Genomic DNA, 23,507 nt, shown 5'->3' with positions numbered 1-23,507 from the left:
GTGCTTCTGGTGCGGCCGGATTCGGTGGAATCTTCGAGACGCTGATTCACTGTGAGTAGCTCTGGAAACGACCGTTAGACTCTCTCAAATAATGAATCAAAGGTACTTGATTGTAAAAGCACCTTACAATATAAATAGAATTGAAAATATATCATAACGGAAATATTAACATATATTCATAAAATCTTCATTACAATGGAAGATGAACTTGAAAAAACAACATAGCAACATACAAATGCAAATGAGGAAAAACAATATATCAACGCATATATTCTGAAAATATGCAACATGCGTGTTTATTACAATCGTACTTGTAAGTGAATAGTAATATTAATCTAACACTATTTCTCACTTAAACATGTGCTTTGTCAGTGTCAGTATTTTGTCAAAATATATAACTTTCCCGATAAAAACACGAAGAAAGTACTGTAGCATAACTATTAAATAGTTTCCTTTGTATTTTCAACGGTTTGTTAATCCATGTTATTCTTCTTCCAGTGTTCCTGTTTGTGTTCATTATCAACCTGCTCTTCTCGAACGGAGGCGGTCTGTTGGGAGGACAGAAGACACGGGCCGAGCATTACTAAACACCGTTCCTTCTAAACAGCCATCGATCATCACTAAATCTCGTCTAGTGCCTACAACCAAAAATATAATATAAACACGAATATTACTTTTTAACAGTTCTTGAAACAACCAGCCTTCGTTATACAATGTTCGGTAAATTGGCACTTGTTTTATGATTACATGACATGATCGCCATAGACGATTTAACAGCTAATGAATGAATACATGGAATATTGAATTAAGCAACTTTACGCCATAATAGCATAATACTTGAATATTATTTGTTGTGATTGTTGCTTCTTTGCTTCAAAAAATTATTGTATATTTTTACAACTGTGATATTTAACAATATTTCAAACATAAGATTATGTAAAATAAACGAATTAACAGATTCAATGCCTTTCTTGTTTTTATGCCTCCTTTCGAACAAAAGGGGTATATAGTTTTCGCACTGTCCGTCTGTCAGTCTGTCTGTCAGTCTGTCTGTAAGTCTGTCAGTCTGTCACACTTTTCGTGTCCGCTCTTTAAATCAAATAGTTTTCATCCGATCTTTACCAAACTTGGTCAGAAGTTGTATCTAGACAATATCTAGGTCAAGTTCGAATATGGTTCATGCGGGACAAAAACTAGGTCACGGGGTCACTTAGTGCATTTCAAGGATTTAGCATGGTGTCCGCTCTCTAATTGAAGTAGTTTTCATCTGATCTTTATCAAACTTGGTCAGAAGTTGTATTAAGACAATATCTAGGTCAAGTTCGAATATAGGTCATGCCGGATCAAAAACTAGGTCACGGGGTCACTTAGTGCATTTCAAGGATTTAGCATGGTGTCCGCTCTCTAGTTTATGTGGCTTTCTGATTTATTGTGATATTCAAAGACATTTTTATGCCCACGAAGGAGGGCATATAGTGATCGGACTGTCCGTCCGTCTGTCCGCCTGTCCGTCAAACTTTGCGTTTAGATTTCGAAAAATGCTCATAACTTCTATGTTGCTTCACATAGCAATTTCATAATTGGCATGCATGTGTATATGGACACGGCCTTTCCATACGCACAAAAAAATTTGACCCCTGTGACCTTGACCTTGAACTTAGGGTCCGCGTTTAGGTTTCGAAATCTGCGTTTAGGTTTCGAAAAAAGCTCATAACTTCTACCAAGCGTTTATAGGGGGCATATGTCATCCTATGGTGACAGCTCTTTTGTTTATTTTAGCTTACATCACGATTTCATTTGACAAATATCGCTGGGATTCTATCTTCCAAAAATGCACATTTATCAGAAAACAAAAGGTTAAAAGCCATTGATTGGGAAAGATAATGGCGTTTAACTTCACAATCATCTTGCATCCGAGGGGTTAACATATTGTCAAAAAATGAAGTGAGACTGAAGCCTTGTGTCGTGCACCGCAGCATGGGGTGTATATAACGGTTAAGTAATAAACATATAACAATGCCAACAAAAACTGACACTAACTAAGCTTCAGTTTTCCATTTGGTGGCAACGTTTTCGGATTACAATTAAGATTGCACAAGACCATCGCCACCCAAAGATAAAAAGACAAAAACTGTCCGCCGCATCCTAGTGGTCTAATTTCAAACACAAAAGATTTATTTGTAGATATGTGTTAGTGGGTCAATCAGTAAATATAACAAATAAACTAATTCTTTCTTACACAGTCAATTTTATTTGAAGGAGTCACACACAAATATAACTGTTGGTTTAATCGTGTAACAGTCAACAAAGACATTTTTTCAGTGCTCAAGCGGGTTATAAAGCAAGGGAGCATCCCGTGAGCAATAATTTTGAACAGTATATACAATGAACATCGCTACCAATAACTGAAAACAATTTCACTAGAAGTTTTAATCTTGTTTCAGGTCGGCTGTGTTACCTCTGTATAGGGAACATGTGATTTGAAATCATCATGTTTTACGCTTTCAATAAAGCTATTTTAGGAAATCTGACCCGCCTTCTGATGGTCATGTGTTTTCTGTTAAACGCCGAGATACCATAATTATGTTCAAGACGTTGAGGCATACATTCTGGGGTATTAACATGCCTTTTCATTACGTTAGATACTGACCGGTTGATACCACTTGCTCTTGTGATCCTACCACACAGTTGTACATTTTAAATTGATCATTAAACAAACAAATAACAAAAATGAGTGAAACACTCAACATACTGACCAATAGTTAACCATTGAGTTTTGTGTGATTAAATGACATGTTTTAATAAATAAAAACTGCTATATAATAGAAACTGATCTTTTATAAATATATAAGATGCAAGATAAAAAACAAACTCCAGATCAAGCTCTGTTAAAAATTAATCTCTCGCTTTGAAAATGTAAAAATTACTTAAAAAAACACACACAATAGATTCGATTTATTTAAACTCCGATGACAAAGACCTCACTTTGCTATGGCCTAATCGGGTTAATCGAGGATCATTTGTCAACAGTTTCAAAGGTTATCAACTCCAATTATGCATCAATAGGGATCATCGTATCAATCGTATTTAATTTTACACATCGAAAAAAAAATCTGATTTAATCGTACTTTCACAACATGGTGATTGGGGTGAAGTATTGGGACAAATTTTGAAGAATAGCAAAGAAATAACTTTTTGTTAAAATTAAATCTGATCACTGTTCGGTAACGTACGTCAGATATTGCGCAATATAACTTTACACAAATAACATTGCCCCTGTTTGAAGCAGTCTTGCCGCTCGTTTACGAGTTGTCATATAATTTTGATTCGCAATAATATCACGTGCTCTTGATTCCCAATATTTTCAGTTTTGTATGATTTGGTTTTACATTAAGGAGTTGAAGAAGCTATAGGCCCAATGAATGTTCTATGTGTGTATTGTAAAGATGTTTCAAATATTTTGGGGTGCTTGGTATTGTAGATAACCGTCCTGATTATTGCTGAAAAATAAGGAGGTATTTTTAAATGCCTGTATGTAAGCTGTTGTAAGCTGTGCAATACTGTTCTCCAGGGCACGCTAGAAGGAGGTCGGCGTCGAGGCCGTCAGAAGAAAAGCTGGATGGATTATGTAAAAGAGTGGACATCCCTTCCCATGGATGAATTACTCTCAGCAGCACACAACAGACCTTACTGGTGGAGAATTCCTGTATCGTTGTCCCTTATTTCCCCCCAACGACCAAACCGGTCATTATTATGATGATGTATGTAAGCTGATCCCTTGTGACTTAACATGTATTTACTATAATAGAATACGGTTAAATAACAACTCAATTGCATGTTATATCGTTTAAATATATTGTAATATAAATATGTTAATATGGATGTGGATGTGGACGTCAGTCTGTATTTCGGTACATTTAAGAAATAAGTTGGGATCATTAATAAAGTGGCAACGAATACTTTATGGGTTTTATAGTATGAACACATTTATTAATTATTAAACATTTACATTTCATTTGAAGTTTGTTTTTAAGACGTGGCATCAGCTAGATGGCTATGGATACGTACAACTCATGGCAATACAATACGTTCTAATGGTATTGTAATAAACTAAAAACATGTAAGTTGTTACCACTGGTTTGTATATTCGTATGCACATATGTCAAGTATTTATGTAATAAGTATGGTATCTCAGAACAAATCACAAATATATTTTACATACATTTAATATAATTCGCTCTTCATTCAGTTAGATTGCTTGAATAACAAAATAACAGTTGAATTGAGCAGCTCTGTGTAGTTTTACATGATCCAAAAGGTTCTGAACTCCATGGTATTTTGTCAGCATCAAGTACATATCAAAATAAAAACTAATCGAAATTAATATATACAATGCATGGCAGTATTAGACACCTTTTTTCTGTAAACACGGCTATTTAATAGATTTCTTCTTGTATTACTCTCAAATCTATAGCATCTTAAAAAGACAGAACATTTGCGATTTAAGAAATTCTCAATTGAATATAAACTTTGGGTGATACAGTTCTGCATGTGTAAATGATAATGTCAAAAAATAGTGTATTTGTGGTTATTTTCTTATTTCTTCACACCATTGGAACATTATGGGATCAGAGCATTTAACAGTATGTTTGAAGACTACACACGGACTGACGGTGCTTTAGATAGAAAGCCCAATGGTTTAAACCCTTTTGTCTGCGTGACACAGCCACACAATATAACTGTAGTATAAATTATCATCGCTCCGTGAAAAGGGGTTTTAATGCATGTGCGTAAAGTGTCTTCCCAGATTAGCCTGCGTAGTCCGCACATGCTAATCAGGGACGACACTTTCTGTTTTATTGTATATTTTTATTGTAAATTTTTGTTTAAAGGAATACCCTTCTTGACGAAAATCCAGTAAAGGCGAAAAGTGTCGTACCTGATAAGCTTGCGTGGACAGCACAGGAAAACCTGGGACGACACTTAACGCTCATGCATTAAACCCCCTTTTCACATAACACTGCCCATTAAATGCGCAGACTGCTGCTTGTATAGTTAAAATGCACAAAGTCCGTCGAACGTTTCCCTACAGTGCTTATATTAGATATATACGTGTTGTTCCTATAGTTAAAAACAACCTTTAACGTCGGCCACGTGGCCTAATAGATAAGGCGTCTGATTCCGAATCATAAGCTTACGAATTTGAGTATCGTCTTTGTCGCATTTTATTGAAAGCTCAAAACTTACACGATTGCACATACGCCGGACATAATAAAGTTAAACTGACAAACAATAGCGACGTTCATTACGTGCATACACAATATATATATATATATATGTGGCGTCGTCAGCAGAGATCAGTACAAACGCGGTCGACGTTGATTTAAGCTACGCGTGATTGAAGCGTGGCATTATAAAAATGGAAATAAAGTTATGATTATATTATGAAAAACCTATTGAAACTTGAGATATATGCATATTTTCGAAGAATGTCAGGAATTACACACTTTGATTTTGGGGTGCTATTTGTGAAACTTTTGGCTGTTTTGGACATACTTGGACGATTTTCATCAAATAAAAGGTGTTTTATCATAGATGGACGCTTCCTGCTGGCAATCACAACGACATAAGTGTACATTGTTTGATCTTTTATGCTGTTGCATTGTGTTATTCAATACACCTGTGAAATCATCGTTGGGTACCTTTACTCTTATTATATATATAAGGACCAATTTTTTTTTCAAGTACCTGTGTTACAAGCCATGTATTAGAACTATTAAAATGAAAACGTGCCCTCTTCAGATTCTGATGAAGACATTAACTATGAGTCAAGCTGTTCAGAAACAGAATTATCAGGATTCAGCGCTAAATGAGACGGATGGAGTGTCTGTCCCTATTGAGAATTCCTTGTTTGATTTAAACAATTAAAGGAACAAGAAAAGCAAAACAAATTCCAAATTCTAACATGTGGCTGTTATTCATTTCATAACAAACCGTGCAGCGATGTCATTGACTTTCAACAAGCAATCTCTTTTAGACAATACTGCCATGAACTCATTCGTGATGAATTGGATTTAGTAATAAAAGCCCACTTGATAACGCTCAGACTTTACGAAACTCCTAAAGACACTTAATTATTGTGATTATTATTAATGATGAATATTATTATTGAATTATTTTGTTATATTGCTATGAAGTTAAGTGAAAGATATTTATCTTTTTAATCTTGACAATTGTTTTAAAAACTTAAATATATCTTAGGTTGGACCAAGCTACTTCAAAACTGCGAAAAAGTGTGAAGTCTTTGGTGTTTGCTGTGAAGGTACAGGTAGGTGTGATTATTAATTTCTAGATCAGTTACATGCCCCATATTGTTCTTAAATATGCAAAAATGTGTTGGTGTGACTGTCATTATTTTAGGTGAAATATGAAATACATATTTCTGTATCAAATAACAATTATAGTCAGTTTGCTCTTATTTTCATTTCTTGTTCTTTTGCAGGAAAACAGGTGTTTTAATTGGCGAATGAGGGTGCATCACCCGGGAAAGGCGCCAACACTGCTGTTAGCTATGTGCATTACTAGCTTCACCACTATGGCCTAGGGGAGGAAGAGGCAGTTTTCTACTTTGACAACTGCTGAACAAAATAAGAACAACTGTGTACTTTGGTATGCATGGTGGAGAGTTAGTGTTGGTAAGAACTTTTACTTATGCATACAATGTTATTGCATGAAAACTTGGTACCATTTTTGCATCTAAAATTTTGAAAAAAAAATCACTCCTTATTTACATATAATTATGTTAAAATAGATTTCATATTAATCAATGATATATTTGATATTAAAAATGTTTGGGAATGCTTTTGTTTGGTTAACAAATAAGAAGGGCTTAGAATAGACATAATATGTGTGTTTAAGTTTTATTAGTTTTTTTTACAGATTGTGAAAATGATATACATATATTATTTCTATTTTCAATTAGGGCTGCACACTGGAATGAGATACTCGATGATGGTGACTGCGGCCACATCGAGTTCTAGCCTGATTGGCATTTTGGATTATGGAAGTCAAAGTGTAGGTATATTCATCAATAGATAATGATTTACCATCTGATAATGTTAGTATACATATTGCAATGAGCACTGGCAAAATTATTACTTCCGGTATTCATAAGAAACGTTTTTAATACATGGACTTTTTCCCATCTTTGTGAAGGGGCCTTTGGCCCCTCATTTTGTGAAAAAATGAGTTGAGAACTGTTCTAAATTGTGAAAAAAATAGTTTTGTTAAATAGTTAAATTGTGAACATTTGTGTAACAAGCTTATCAAATGTTTGAAAAACTGCCATTCTCTAAGAAGGAAATAAAGCTCTGCAATATTTAACCAATGTTCATGCCTCACACTTTTCCAGACTTTGTGATGCAGAGACCATCGAAGCTGTTGCTGAGACTATATCCACCTCCTCAAGGTCTGGACTTAATATGCCGCACATGATTGGTGATTTGGAGAAGCCTGTGCACCTATTTGATTGGAAAACTTTTCTTGCCCAGTTGTTCATACCCTTGAAAAACATTTGAAAGTACCAACATTTCCTCATTGATGCTGGTAAACCAGGCTTGGTATTTTGTAAAACAAGTGAACAATCTACAGTTGAAACTCACTGTTTGTTAAACTTTAAAGAGTGCTGACCTCTTACCATCAATGTCTAGCCAGTCTTGCCCAGCCTGAATTAAAGGACCTTGACTCAGTATCGCCTGACAATGGTACCTTTATGAGGAAATAGGGCAGTTTTTTTAATCAGACCTCAGTGGACAAGCTACCTGTCCCAAGCCGAAGTAAAGAAAAACAAAAACTGTCTGTGCAACTCAGAAGTTGCAAAAAACATGCGCCCTGTCCTACCTTTGTTTGTTTTAAGGTTGAAAATTGTATGATCCTGTTTGTCAAATAGCCTTAGATTATTTGTTTTGATTACCAAGTTATATGTTATTGTTTACCATATAAACTGTTCATTGGTGAACTTTTCAGCAACAATTACTAGCGTGAAAATTTTAATATTAAATTGGCCTGTGGCATGGTATTTTCTAAATTGAAACTTATGATGTGATCCTATTAATGTAAAACGTCATGTCTTGAAACATGTGTTGTCAAAACATTTAGCCATATAAATAAACCACTGTCCATGTGTGTTCATTTATTATGACAGGTGGTAATATATAAGTTTTGTTGAAGCTAATCATACCCATGATTGCGAAACCCATTTACATGTAAAATAAGAATGTTGGTTGCTATGGAAACATTATTTTGGCATTTACTAATTTGTTGATGGAATTAATACTATTTATATGATAATGGTATTATTTTTTTTTTAACTGATTTATAGAAGGTATCTTTTAATGCCTTAAAAATAATACATGTTCATCTTTAATTGTTCTGAATTAGAAGTACATGTTGTTATTATTAGTGTTTATTTATGGCGGTTTTACTATGTGGGTTTCGTAAACAAATTGTAGTTAAATTGTTTGGTCAAATAATGTTGTTCTTTTTCATGTTTGATATGTATGGGAAAGGATTTACTAATAAAATTAGGTGTTTTTGCTGTTCAAAACAGTTAAAATGGATATTTTATCTATTTGTTGCCATGGTAACCATGGTTACCATCAGCAATATGTCTTACAGTAACATTTTTACCAGCATATATGTATGGCACTATTAAATTACATACATGATATTTACGTTGTGCAAAGTCTTAAATGGATTGAAATCAATACACTGTAAAATATGTAGATCTTTTCTAAAAAAAGGACATGTTGCACTTTAACTCAACCTATTTTCTTAGATTCTTTGTGTTACTATGTATTAAATAAACACCATGTTGAAATAAAGATCATTGACTATAAGCAGTTTGATCATATATTTGACAAAAACGTAAATATTTAGTTTTTTTCCTGATATTTAAACAATTTTAATGAAATTAATGTATTTTATGTAAAGACGTTACCATAGCAACCGCTGTATTCAAATGATTGCTTTTGTTCGCACATAAAATGTAAAAATCATGGTCAGTGTAGCTAATGCATTGAATCTATGTGTGAATGCTATACGGTAAATACATGTATACTGTATTTACAAAAGAGTTTGTTGTCAATGTCAATTGATATAGAAAACCATTATTTAGCTATAAGATCGTATAAAGGGTGCATGTGTTCAAAACTCAATATCTCAAAAACTATTATAGATAAAAAACCTAAAATTTTGGATTTGACTTATGATTGCATTCATCTTGTCTTTTACTGACGGCAAACGAAATACAATACAGTACAATACAAAACATTCATATCACACAAACTTTAAACATTAAATCTGGGGTCACCGCCTTGCAAAGCAGTGGTCAATTGGGGTCAAAGGTCAATGCAAACCACTGTGGCTGTTCTTTTCTTTATATTGTATAATTACATGCACTATTATACTTGAAAACGTGTACCGTACACTTCCAAAATACCATATGTTAACATGATGTCATCTTATCAAGAACAAATACATTATTTTAAATAGACTGTTTTGTGTTAGTTGTTTACACATCTAGTTCATTTTATTTACACCAACTGATATCTAAGACCATAACATTTTGAGAAAATAGTCTTTGCTTTGCAATTTTTTATTTTTGCAAAAGTCAAACACGTTCGACATTTATGCAAAAAAGTTTTTGCATACATGAAATTATCATGCGTTTATTTTCCTCACTACAACATCGCTTTCGGTAATAATTATAAACATGCGAGTGTTGTAGTTACAAGAGCAGGATAGTTGCAGATGAAATTGCGACCATTACCCAAGACAACGCTCTCCAGACACCGGCAACGGCGCTGTTCTCTGCAAATGTCAAATGCAATCCAAAATAGAATCACTGATAATTGCAAAACACACACTATTGATGAAGATGTTTGTAGTATTAGTTATATCTGTAGTATTGAGAGTAGGAACATAAATATATGGGCAACAAGACTGGTCATGAACATATCGGTACTGAGGGTGAATTAGTGTATTATTTGTAGTATACCTGCGTTTTGTGGAATCTCAGTTGTTGCATTACTTGTTCCAGTAATGTTAGCGTCTGAATAAATATAAAAATCATAATGTGTAGGTTGTAAAAAGAGCAATACTTGAGGCCCAATTGGTAGAAACATTCCTAAGCTTTAACTTACTCTGATTCTGAATTATCAGACATAAGAACTTAAACATTTACAAACAAAACATTTGAGTTAATACTTGAAGTTTATATTGAGTTTGATTCGAAATTATCAGCCATTGAAACTTAAACATGTACTAAAAATACATTTGAGTTAATACTTTGTATTGAGTTTGAGATTAGTATTTTCGCATTCATAAGGTATATGTCATCTGAATATGCATTTAAAAAAAAACGTTGTTATCATTTAATAATTATCACTGATGAATTAACTACGGTTAATTTGCTTAATGAGTTCTGAACGAATATTACAAACTGCACAGCTCTCAATTATACCTACCAGTGGTGGCACTTCCAGTCAAAGAAGATGAAGAAACTGCAGGGACCGAGGCGGCAGTGGTTAGCACAACACCTAAAAGCACAATCCTGTCAAGTATGTAAGGGTCCACCGTACGGAATAAACGCGCGAAGGGACACTTATTGACGTGATAATTATTTCGTAATAGATCGTCTGCCTAAAAAGTTACACGCATATTTTGGCTGGTTGGATAATTTTAAAGACAAATATGTGACATGGCGTAATGGAGTGTCTGCCTAAAATGTTTATTTTTTAATACAAATATGTGTATAGCTTTATTGTTTAGCCGGTAACATTAAGAACCTCATATTCAGCAATCATTTGTTTCAATTATGCAAATATCAGTACACCTAGGGGGGTGGGGAATGAGAGATTACCCAAGGTGATTGCACTGATTGGTATTATTTTGTATTGAGGCCTTATTTTACACCCATGAGTCTCTCTACAAGCTTTATAAGCGTAATGTTGGAAACCAAAGAAGGGGATTATGCAGGAGCGTATATATCTTCTTAGTTGCAAAGGACTACGTGTAAATATGCCAATATAACACGATGGATTAAGAAAAAAGCCTGTTCTTCATTATCTGGAATAATTTTGAAAGTCAAACGCCGGCCTGTTGGTAGTTGCTTGCATTCTTCGGTCACCAAGTGGAAATATTATTTGAATCCTTAAGTTTTGAAAAACTAGCACAGTTTGGAATATTATTTACATGTTCATTAACAAAGTTAGTTAATGGATAATGCATATGAACTCATATCAAACGTTTTAGAGTTCGATACTCGTGTCCGTTATATTAATGTGACGAAATTGTATAAACGATATCAAAATTTAGGCCAGCAACTTCTGTCAACAACTTCCACATCTAACTTTCCAACTAACCTCTATGTCTATGTCATTTTAAATTTTAAGTTAAAGTCCCCATGGCTACATGAAACAAATGACACTATACCTGGTTGAACCGCCGATGTTGTAATAGTCGGATGCGTTGTTGTCAGTGAGGGTGTTGATGCTTGTCTTGTTGTCGTCTTTGGTGTTGTTGTTCGTGGTGTTGCCTTAGTTGTGGACGCTGTCGTTTCCGTCTGAAACGCTTTCAGTAATTCCGAACCATGGGTTATAAAAAAAAATAAAAGTGTATGCCGCGTATGATTGCAAGCATGGCCATGAAATAAATTGTAAAACACTTAAACTGTCTAAGAAACGTTTAATAGTACTTGGGGTTTGCTTTTAAGTTGTTCGCTTTAGGTGCCAAATAAATCAAATATGAAGGTTTTATATTTCATAGCATTATTGGACTTATTTATTGCTTGAAAATTTACTTGCAAAACCTTGTTTATGTTTTATTTTGTTGCTTGTAATATATGGGCCTTAAGGTAACAGCATACAATTTACTTTGAAAAGGCACTTTTTAAAAATTTCACTCATACTAATGTATAATTTGATACATGGACACCATACAATGACATGTAGACTGACGCAGTAGTTTATGTCAAACATAAACATATATATATATACTTGCGTAATTTCCTACACGTTTTTTTTTTCAGGGACACAAGCTAGTCTGCATAACTGGTAGTTTTTAATGACCAAGTGATTTGGAAAATAGTGCGTTCATCTCAAGTTATTGTATTACAGAATATTAATATATTGAATGTCTACTGGTAATTCAGCGAATGATATCCAGTCACAGAATTATATTCACGTTTCCTTATAAATCTATTTCAAATTCTTGACGTGCGTGTTTTAACGCGATTTCTAATATATGATACTTCATTAAAACTCTAAACATGACATGTTTTGAAGAGTGCATTATGTAACATATCACACAGTATCGAGTCACTGCATTGGCTGCGCCGCATCTATTCAAGTATTTATAATAGAGTTGTTACTGAAAACTTACGTATGTCACATTTGGCTGAGTGCCAGCCATCTGAACATCCGTTAGGACAATATCCGGTTGCGTTGCAGACGGCGCCATCTAAACATTTGCCGCACGTGGACTGGCAATCTTCACCGTAGTATGTGTTTTCAGCGTTGATGTCTTCATTACAAACTGCATAACAGCACATGAAAGTGTTCTACATTTGCATTTTAGTTATAAGTGAAAATTGTTGTTATTGTTGATTTACGGGAACTTAAATGTTAAAATTGAATTGAGGGGATACATAAAACACACATACAATCTTTCTTAAAAACCGGTCGAAAAAAAATCATTTGTTATCAAATAACAGCTTTTATCTTCCGAACAAAAAATATTGTTTACAGTCATTTGCAATACAAAAACAAAGCTTATTATACAAATCGGGTTCGGGTAAACATACACATGTTTACGCCTAAGTGATTCCCGTTAAACAAACGATACAAACTGTTAGCTTAATATATCATATTTAGGCTATCAGAATTTGGAACAGAACAACATTAACGGAATGCAAACTTACACCGATTTGTTAAATTTCCAGCAGTAGCAGTAGCAGTAGCAGCAGTAGTCGTAGTAGTAGTAGTAGTAGTAGTAGTGGTAGTAGTAGTAGTTGTTGTAGTAGTAGTAGTAGTGGTAGTAGTAGTAGTAGTAGTAGTAGTAGTAGTAGTAGTAGTAGTAGTAGTAGTAGTAGTAGTAGTAGTAGTAGTAGTAGTAGTAGTAGTAGTAGTAGTAGTAGTAAACAAGCAGTATCGGTAGTCTATTTTCTGGAAATGCTATTTTACCTGTATAGACCTCGACCTCACACAAGGTTAGAATGTTTGGACGGGTGATGTTTACCGCAGATATAACATTTCCTTCTAGGAGCACAGTGAATACGCCCGACCCGTATGCCACGCCCGTGTTGTTATAGACATTCTCGATGCTGTCCTTACTTTTTACGAAAACGTTAAATCCACTCAGGGTTTCATGTCCACGTGCTTTTCCACGAAAATAAGATTTAATTCATTGAATGTCACGAAAAGCACCGAGAAAAGTAATCAACGAATGTATCTCGTATACATGAATGTATATTAAACCTTAGAAAATACTGATAATTTCATCATCATGTCCGTTTTGCAATGCGAATATGTTTAATCGAAATTAAATTTAGTTGCACAACAAAATTACGAGGTTCTATTTACTGTATAATCTAACAATGTCTGTACGTACAGTCGTTTGGTCCGTATATAACGATACGGCTTATAGAATGAGATCCGAACTCTACACTCCAGAAGTTGACTACAGATCCGACGGTCGTACTGCACTGTGTTTCCGGTTGATTCTGATTCAGGTTCCCGTCCACGGCTAGATTGCTACTCAACTTGTCCAAATCGTGCAGCTGCATTGTGGTTTCGCCTAGGGCTACATTATGTGCTGCAGTAAATTCTTATTGACTAATGCCTCAGTAACAAATAATCCGGTCGCCGGCCGATGTGTCCGATCTCCAGGCATCGGGAAGACTGGACACGTCGGAGCCGTCCGCCGTCCGATGAGTGACAAATTTTAAAACCTCAGTCACAAATAGACAACGATCACTGTTCGATCAGCGGCCGACGTGTTTTTTCTCCTTTCATCGGGCTGGCGCCGGTCGATGATTGCGCGGACATCGGGTCATTTTGTAGCATCGGGTGGCGTCGGGATTAATTTTACCCGACATCGGGCCCGGGAAGGAATCGAGTTGAGATCGAAAAAAGATCGGACGATCAACGAACGGTTATCGCCTGGCGTGCGCCCGACATCGGATTCATTGTACGTGTATCCTAACGAGCGCCGTCCGGCGTCCGTCGGGCATCGTGCGGAGGCACTTCGGCAATCAGACGGTCGCCGGCCGATGTATATGCCCCTGGGAAGTACCTTTACTTTTTTCCGATACACGTTAAATGAATCCGATGTCGGGCGATCGCCGGGCGATACTCGTGCGTTGATCGTCCGATCTTGTTTCGATCTCAACTCGATTCCTTCCCGGGCCCGACGTCGGGTAAATTTTTTAGTGAGACTTAAAATTAATCCGGACGCCGCCCGATGCTACAAATTGACCCGGTTTCCGTGCGATCATCGGCCGATAGCCAGCCCGATGAGTGGAAAAATGCGTCGGCCGCTGATCGGAGGGTGATCGGTGTCTATTTGTGACACAAGTATAAGACATGCATCCCTGAACCTTGACTTCAACACATGTCAACTGTTGTTTGTGTTGTTCGCATATTGTATTTCTGATTTTACAACGACTTAAGAAACATAAAATAAGATGTATTAAGTTTCTTTTCTTGTGTAAGCAATTTTTTTTTCTTTGCATGCATCATTCATTTTTATCCAATATACAACAAAAGCAAAAGAAAGAAAATTACCCTTTCCATGTGACCCAGAGATGACAAGCATCAAACAGTACAACTGCAAATACATGGTCGTCGTCTGTAAACGGTTCGAAGTCCTTCCGATTCCTCGAGATGGCATACAGACTATTAGACCCAGACGCTCTCTTATATACCCATAGCTCTGGCAGGGCGTGAAATATGACTTTTATTTCAGTTCAATATAGTTTGTACACTCTTCTGTGTCACACTTAATCAAAGATTTTTGCCACTCGAAAGAACATGTGTGGCTTATTCGGTTTACGTACTATCTCAGTGAGTGTTTAGTTTGTAAACGGAAAAAAAGTAGTGTCGTTGATAAATTATTAGTGATAGTGTTGTTATATTCAATGGTGATTTTAAAAGATTTGAAGATAAAAGCTAGGCACGCATAAGTTGTAAAACTTGTTATCAAGTTGATACAAGTGTTTTTGTGTTTCGTCTTCTTCAGATCCAGCTTTGTCCTCATTTTGTGTGGTTTGTATCACATAAAAATAATGACTCATCGTCACTTTGAAGTTGACTTGATTCTTGTTATCATTTTGGGATGATTAAAATTGTGTTCTTTTATGTTTGACGTTTTGTGTTTACATTTCAAGCATCTTCTCTTAGAGATCCTACTAATGAAAAAGTTCAAACGTGTGTTTATCTTTGGTACCGGAATGAAACCAAGTGTAGATTTTCTATATCTGTGTAGGGTCTTGACAAAGAGCGTTTTTACAACCTTGATCTATCGCATTTGTCTTTGTACGTGATATATGTTATTTAAAAACAGGGTTGCTAACAGACAAACGATGGTGTGTTGTGTTTTTTTCTCATTGTTTACACATCTTTTTACCAATGCATACATGTATCTATAATATCCTTAATATTTCGATTTTGTTTATAAAAGCATTGAGCTCCAAAAACCGTAGACGACGTTGTGTTAACATTGACTGAACGCCGTGCGTGTCAGCTCGATTCACTTCAGAAAAGGCACGTATTTAACATACTTACTCTCATATATTGTTTTAGAAGCAATTATAATTAAATTGGCGAAATTGGTTTACATGAAATGCATTTTTTTATACGAGTTCCAATAAGAATTAAGTCCTAACGAAACAATTTGTGCTACCTGTTCACTTGATAATATGTGTAAGTATAATTAGTACGCATAAGTATAATTAGTACGCATAAGTATAATTAGTACGCATGTGGCGATTGTGCGGTTACAACTAGACAACACTTTTGATTGGGTGTCTCTTTTATGTGTTGTCCACTGACATTATTTGTCGTCGTAAAAATGATTGTATTGTTGTATTGTTTTGACCGTTTATAGCGTTTATGATATTTTATTAACAAACAAATCAAATTTTTATTAATGGTTAATTATTTCCAGTGGTCGGTCTATCTGTCTGTCTGTCTGTCTGTCTGTCTGTCTGTCTGTCTGTCTGTCTGTCTGTCTGTCTGTCTGTCTGTCTGTCTGTCTGTCTGTCTGTCTGTCTGTCTGTCTGTCTGTCTGTCTGTCTGTCTGTCTGTCTGTCTGTTCTGTCTGTCCTACCGAAACGACCAGTTAACCGGTTACATTTTCAGGAAAAGGTTAACTTGGATTTTTTTTTCATGGAATAATTCGTAAGATTTTACTTTTTGCGCGTGACATACTGTCAAATTGCACTAGCGACTAGCTAGAACAACATGCAGCACAATCGACCGTAATAAATAACGTGTCAACAATCAAAGGAATAAAGCAATAAATCAAAACCTTTGTGATAATTGGCACGATTGTTTTGTTTGACTCGCGAACATTTAACTAGCGAACTGCGTGAAGTGGGAGATATTAGCGAAGACGTTATTGACACGTTTATCCAACTCGCGGTAAAAATCAGTTGGGACGTAGGACGGCTTATTTTGATGCTTTGGTAACCAACATCCAACACCGATTGCTCGCGAAAATACCGTGTTTATAAGTATAAGTAACAATTTTATCAAGAATTGCATTTGTAGTTAAAAATCTTGTGTTGTTAACGTCGTATGTGTTTATCAGAAATAAATATCATTATTATAATTTACGCCCAACGATCCGAACAGTACCGTAGGATGCAAGTTCTTTTTAAGAAAGCGAATTTTTAACTTATTAAATAATTTAACATCAATTAAAAATATTCTAAAGATAAAACCGTTAAATTCAGTATTTGTGTAATTGCTTAAAATTTGCGGGCTATGGTGTGTTAACAAACATACGTAACTATCAGTATTTGAGATCATAATACATTATTACTTCGCTTTAAATGAATGTACTAATTATATAAAATATTCAACTTACATTTCTTTGAAAAAAATAATTTAATTTGCATTCGTGTACTTTATTTGACCCACATTTTTTAAATGTATAATTAACATCAAACGATAATACTATGTCTAAAGACGCACACATGAAAAAAACAAAATATGCAATTATCGAATAAGAAGAGATGCGGAATCATTGAACACACATGACCCATTTTTCGTCGAGGAAAAAACGTGTTTATAATAAGTCAATTTGAGTTTCAAAAATTAAAACAGAATGAACAAAGGCACACACACTTTTCGTGAGCGACACGACGCGAACGTAATTTAAGCGGCCCAACAAAAAATAAGTTAATGACACGTGAAAAGGAACATCATGTATTTCTTTTTTTTTTTTTACTCCTACTGTATGCATATACGCAGGAAAACTAAATAAAATATATACATTTACAAAATTATTAAAATAAATTACATAATACACGAAACTGGCATATTATTAAAGCAACCAATTTCAGATTTGAAATAACTTTCGTTTCTACAGAGCGGTTCGAGCGGTATGACATAATTTACGTACTCTTAATCATTTGAACTACTTAAGGCGTTTCGGTTAACCGGTTAATAACCGGTTACGGAAAACGGTTAACCGGTTAATGATTTGTGTAATCTCTTGCATCCCTAATGAATATGCAATAATTATTTTACAAGAAACTCGGTTGGGTCCTATTATCGAGAGGAGTTGCTTTCATTTTAAGAGCAATAATAGCCCTGTCACGTAAAGTTTCGATCACACGTCATGCCCAAATTGCCGTAATGACGTGAATCGTATTAACCACTAATTGCTTTTTCCAATTAACTGGCCCGGGAATAAAGGCCACTTTAAATACATCCACCCTAACAAAAAATTGATTATATCAACTGCCAAGAATAGCATTTACAAAGACTTTATGTTTATACAGGAATGATGACTTCAACTAAAATCTTATAAATTCGCTTAAGGATGGTATTATTTTTTAATCTAAGAAAACTTTTCCTTATGCATGCGCATTCTTAAAAAAAATATGCACATTTCAATAATTCACATTCCATATGAGCGATCCACGGTCCCGAGGACCATTTTGTTTACCGTTCGTGTCAAACAGTAGAATACCATTTTGGTTTCAAGTTTATAAAAGATAACTTAATAAATGAAAAACCCGTCAATAGGAGTAAAGAGGCAACACATGAATAGCACTTCATAACATATTAACTTTTGCTGTCGTATCAAGAAAACGCCCCTTAGCCTTAACCTTTGATAAACATTACGTGATTTTATAGGCCTGGAAATTCGTTGTTGTATGAAGATTATAGATGATCACTAAATTGAAAGTACAAATGTAAAAGAAACGATATTAGTGAGAAATAAATGCAATAATGAATTCTAAAGAAAATATCGCAAAAATAATTATATTAATCAAACTTTCAAACACAACGAAGCTATCACAAAACTTGCCCAAATTTTACAGGTTAAACAGGACAAAAAGAGAATGCATTAAACAATCACAAATTTTTATGGAATGGTAAAGTGCAAGGTGTGCAATACATAATGTCCAGTTATTTCGATGCATAATCAATAAACGTTACATTAATCAACTGCACGCAGATATACCGAGTGATTTAAGCTATAAAACCAGAGTTATACCCGAACAACCTTAATGATACCGTTGTCGCTTGAATAAAAGAAAATAAACTTAAATAATATTAATAAATGTGCATATTGAATAACAACTTAATGTATTTAATGTCCAAGGAAAAGCGCTGTAAGTCAATCCTAACCAAATATTTACCTACCGATATCATAACGCCGCCATACAATTTGGACTTTTTAAAGTTACGTACAGAACGTAGACGAATTTCATGCGTCATAACTATAACAACTAACTATATGGTTTAAAGTTTTCTGTATAAGACCCTGGTTGTCTTTACAATGAAAATCAGAATAGGACCATTTTAGAATCACAAACAAGCTTATAATTCGGTTTCTTTACTTTTATTACTTGCTGAATTAATTTCTCTGAACGGATGCGGTGAGGGGCGCGACGGGCCACGACAGGGTTAGGTTGTTTACGGGACCTGGGATGTCCCGGAACGTCAACAGGCAACTGAGCCAGCTAAGGTGGTTGTTTCCGTGAGCCGGGAAGAGGAATGCGCCGTCAAGGATGCTTTTCCTTGAGTGATCAATTCTGTAAAACAAAACAAAAACGTTATTCAAAGATCAAAAATTAATTTGTAACAACGTCAAGAATACATAGCGTTCTTTTTCTTATATTTGACTGTAATTTTCTTGTAAAGAATTTCAATTTATTCCATAATTGTTATAAGAATATTTTCTTTTTCCTATAAAGAAAGCATTTAACGTTATTATGCTGATACATTTTAAAAGAACACAGTACGTCAACCCATTGCTTAAGTCATTTAAACCTTTGCCCTGAACTTTATAACAACATCGAGTGTTTACTTTAAGACCAGTGTTGCACCCTATATGTGCAACTTGTTGCAAAGCACTGGTGGTTAAATGTATTGCCTGCGTGGTCACATTGTACGTGAGCCCACCGCCAGTCAGATGCCCGAAGTGAAGGACCCAGGACGACCTACGAAATGCCGTAACAAGGCATCATGAGGCAGTGCATGCCCTCGGGGAAATATTGACGAAAACAATTTAACTTATATGCTTAGCAAAAGTGTGGATTTTTTTCATGTGTAAAGCAGATAATAGTACAATGTAGAAAGTAATGGGATTGTTTTTATTTCATCTCCGCTGAAGAAAGGTAGAAAACTGCATAAGGATATCAATAATGATTTATTTCCCTAGTACAGCAGCGCAGCGCCACTCGTTGTTCTTTTTTCGTTTTACCAAATCAAGAACGGTAAACGGGACCAACATTTGCGAAATATGAATAGGAAAATACATTTCGTGTTTTGTTTTATACTCTGTTCAATACCTAAAGCTATACAAAAACGTTTTGGTTTTCGAATTTTGTTTATGTTTTGGTTATTAAGAAATCGAACTATGAACTAATATACGTTGTTTTTCATGTATCGTTTTGTCGAATGCAAAACGGAAACACGGTATATTTACGGACAAAGAAGTTAATTTTGTTTTCGTATTTTGTTTAAGTTTCGGTTATTAGAAAATCGGAATATGAATTTATATGCGTTGATTTTCGTGTTTCGTTGTTTCGAATGTTAAATGAAAAAGGAAAAGACGGTATATACACGGACCTAACTTGATATTATGCTACCACAGAACATGTCTGCTCTTCTTTCAATTTCAAATCATGGGATTTAATTTAGTATATTCCACGCATTTCGATTATAATTGAAAATGAAAATGTAAAATATAAAACAAACCATCACCGACGTCGCTATCGCCGAAACCACCAACACCACCACTACCACCATTGCAGCCCCGGCCACCATCACAGCCACCGCCGCCAAGTTTATGAGGCTTTTCCGCTTCTGGGACTGCATTATGTCATTGGACTAACAAAAGTTGGACGATTTTTTTATTAATAGCTGTCATTTCCAGCTATAAGTTTTTTAATGGGTATTTTTTATTTTTGGCGTGGTCTTGTGATTTTGGGGAAAACCGGAGTACCCGGAGTAAAACCCGAAAACACAACTGGTATACGTGTAGTTAATTAAAAAAATGATTTAGGATAATCTATGACAATTTTCTAACTTTGATAGTTGTTTTAGATTCTGCTACAGGGTTTCCTACGTCAATTGGTATACATAAAGTTAATGAAAAAATTCAATACATTTTGAAGAGATACAAATGACTACACTATTGCCTGGTGCTTTTGACAATCTGCTACATATTTTCTAACGTCATATGATATACACGTACTTATTTAAAAAATATATTAAAAAAATTCAATGTAAACATCATCGTATGATTTTGTATATGCGTGAAATCAGTGTAAGTGTGGTATTATACCTACATTACGCGATCGATGAAACAGCTGCTTAATGTCTGCAAAATTCATATACCGGCATGGTCACGTACGATCGTACCAATCCGGTTTGAGATCGTATACATTGATGTTCGATCTTCACAGATACGTCTGCTATTGAGCACATCAATATTTTATCAATATTTTATCCCTGCCGCCATTACACACCACGTTATTACGGTCAAATATTTTTTATGTTTTTTTTTTGAGTTTTTGGTTATGTTTTATTATTTGAGTTTGTATTGTCTTATCTTGTGTTACATTGTTATTATAATCCATATATAAAACGATCAGGTATCTATAAAAGCCATGTACGTGTAATTTAGATCAAATTAGAAGAAGTTAGATTGATTAGTTCTGTGTTTTGTAGTTTTGATTAATAGAACGATTTTTTAACATCCTCAACGGGTACCGAATACGAGTAGTTTAATATTGTGTTTTCTTAATTACGACATGTTATCCCGATGGACATTTGAGTTAATCACTATTTTATTAATACTTTGCTAATTTATAAGTGAATATGAACTATTTTTATGAATGATGGACGAAACAACCGATGACATCACTACCACAAGACTTCCCGCCCTTGTTCCGAATGGCAGACAAGACACATTGACATAAAATATACCCAGTGTGCTGAAATATAATCATGCTGAAATAATAAAAGAATAGTGATAGAATATATATTCAAAACGTCCCTTGTTTGATATACCACAATACTTTACGGTGAAGAGGGGATGGGGAGGGGGGAGGGTAAAGTCCGAGGAGACTAATTTCAACACCATGTTTTGTGATTCTTACGCCAAACTGTTGGTGCTATGCCGACATAAAGCAAGTAAACTACATACAAAATACATGTTAACACTTTGAACAGATATACAAACAATATTAAATAAATGATGTCTGAGGAATTCAGAACTAAATGGGGTAAAATTGTCAATATAAATTATAGTAAATGTTGCAAAACCAATTCGATAGCGGACAATAAAAGACAAGTGTTTGACCAATGACAACTGGTATAAATTTTTGTGTCAGCTGTATTTCTTGAAACAATAACTACATAAGGGTAGATGAAACGTTTACAACAGTAATTTGTAATTCAATGCAAACAAATAGTACACATAACTATGATTGGGTACTCTTTCCACACACGTTACTACTATGGTTAAGTATTAATGATTAATCAGTATTAATCAATAAGTATTAATGATTACAATTGCTTATTCATTAAACAGTTCTTAATTTACATTATTTGTTAAATCAATAAATAGGTACTTGTTCGCATTGAAAGCTTATGTGATTGTGTTTATATCAATACTTAAGGGGTGTATATTAAAAAAATCAAAATTCTCATATATATGCCGATTTCATTCACGACATCTGTTTCGTGCAAAAACATTTAACATAGATATACGCTGTGTTTGTCTTTTGAAAGTTAGGTCCCAAAATGTGATTAAAAGATTGTAAGTTCCTGAAATAGTAGTTAAACGAATAGGACTCGGCAATAAATTAATTATTAGACATAAAGCTTGTCGGGAGAATAATGTTGTTATATTTTATTGTACACATGCGAAAATAGTGTGCATTATTAGAGAAAATGATATTCGCACAACCAAGGTCACGTAGGTAAACAGCAGATTTGTGAAAAGGTTTCCTTCAATAACCTGTTTTATTCCGACGACTATGATCTTGAAACAAAAAACCTAGGGAAGCACAAACACCGTAGAGCCGAAAGGTCGTATTCATTTTAAAATAAATATAAATAGAAAGTGGCTATCAGGGTTAAAATACACTCTACTCCTTCAGTAAAATCACGACAACGACGTCATTTGGAAAAAGTCCGTTCCAACTAACGTAACTTAAACGCAGTAAGTTCAGATATATGCACGACCCCCACCCACTCCACTTGATACAACATATCCTTTACAATTGTAATGTTGCATTTATGAAATATTTTTTAAGTCATGTCAATTCGCCCACAATGGGTAATATCTAAATGGTTGCATATTAAATATACAATATATCGCAAAATAAATGAAACAAACTTTGTCTCAATTAACAAACCAAAAAAATAGATGGTATAACAATTGTATGGTTGTCGAGTACTTAGTTTATTCAAAACCAAATGTTTTGGTTGTTAATAGACATTTATACACATTTCTTAAAATAAAGTTAAGCAAGAAAAACACAATATTACCAATCGTCATAAGCGTGATGTAACAACACACATAATCCTGTGTTCTCCTTAGAGTAAAGCTTTAAAAACGAAAACACACCAACATTTTTATTTTTTTTTATACCACATTAATATAGCGCCCTTTTCATACTCGAGATGTGCGTTCAAAGGCGCTTTACAGTTTTTCCCTGGGTCATAAGTCGTCCGTTAAAATCACCGACAACAAAC

General features: G+C 34.6%; 1 protein-coding gene across 2 annotated transcripts; it reads right to left on the bottom strand.

The window, feature by feature from the left end:
• Positions 1–9,641: 9,641 nt before the first annotated feature.
• Positions 9,642–14,971, bottom strand: LOC127860700 (uncharacterized). Of its 2 annotated transcripts, XM_052398944.1 has the most exons (8): positions 14,844–14,971; positions 13,669–13,872; positions 13,242–13,436; positions 12,442–12,594; positions 11,494–11,631; positions 10,527–10,598; positions 10,058–10,111; positions 9,642–9,870 (listed from the first exon to the last, which is right to left on the bottom strand). In XM_052398944.1, the coding sequence occupies exons 1-8, from the start codon at positions 14,947–14,949 to the stop codon at positions 9,788–9,790; spliced, it is 1,005 nt and encodes a 334-aa protein (XP_052254904.1). In that variant the 5' UTR covers positions 14,950–14,971; the 3' UTR covers positions 9,642–9,787. The 2 variants fall into 2 exon arrangements, with proteins under 2 accessions (XP_052254904.1, XP_052254905.1); XM_052398945.1 differs by lacking the exon at positions 11,494–11,631.
• Positions 14,972–23,507: the final 8,536 nt, after the last annotated feature.

Source organism: Dreissena polymorpha, chromosome 15 (assembly GCF_020536995.1).
Source record: "Dreissena polymorpha isolate Duluth1 chromosome 15, UMN_Dpol_1.0, whole genome shotgun sequence".
NCBI classification, from domain to species: Eukaryota; Metazoa; Mollusca; class Bivalvia; order Myida; family Dreissenidae; genus Dreissena; species Dreissena polymorpha.
The sequence above is the reverse complement of the archived record's forward strand: the minus strand, read 5'-3'. Positions and strand labels throughout refer to the sequence as shown.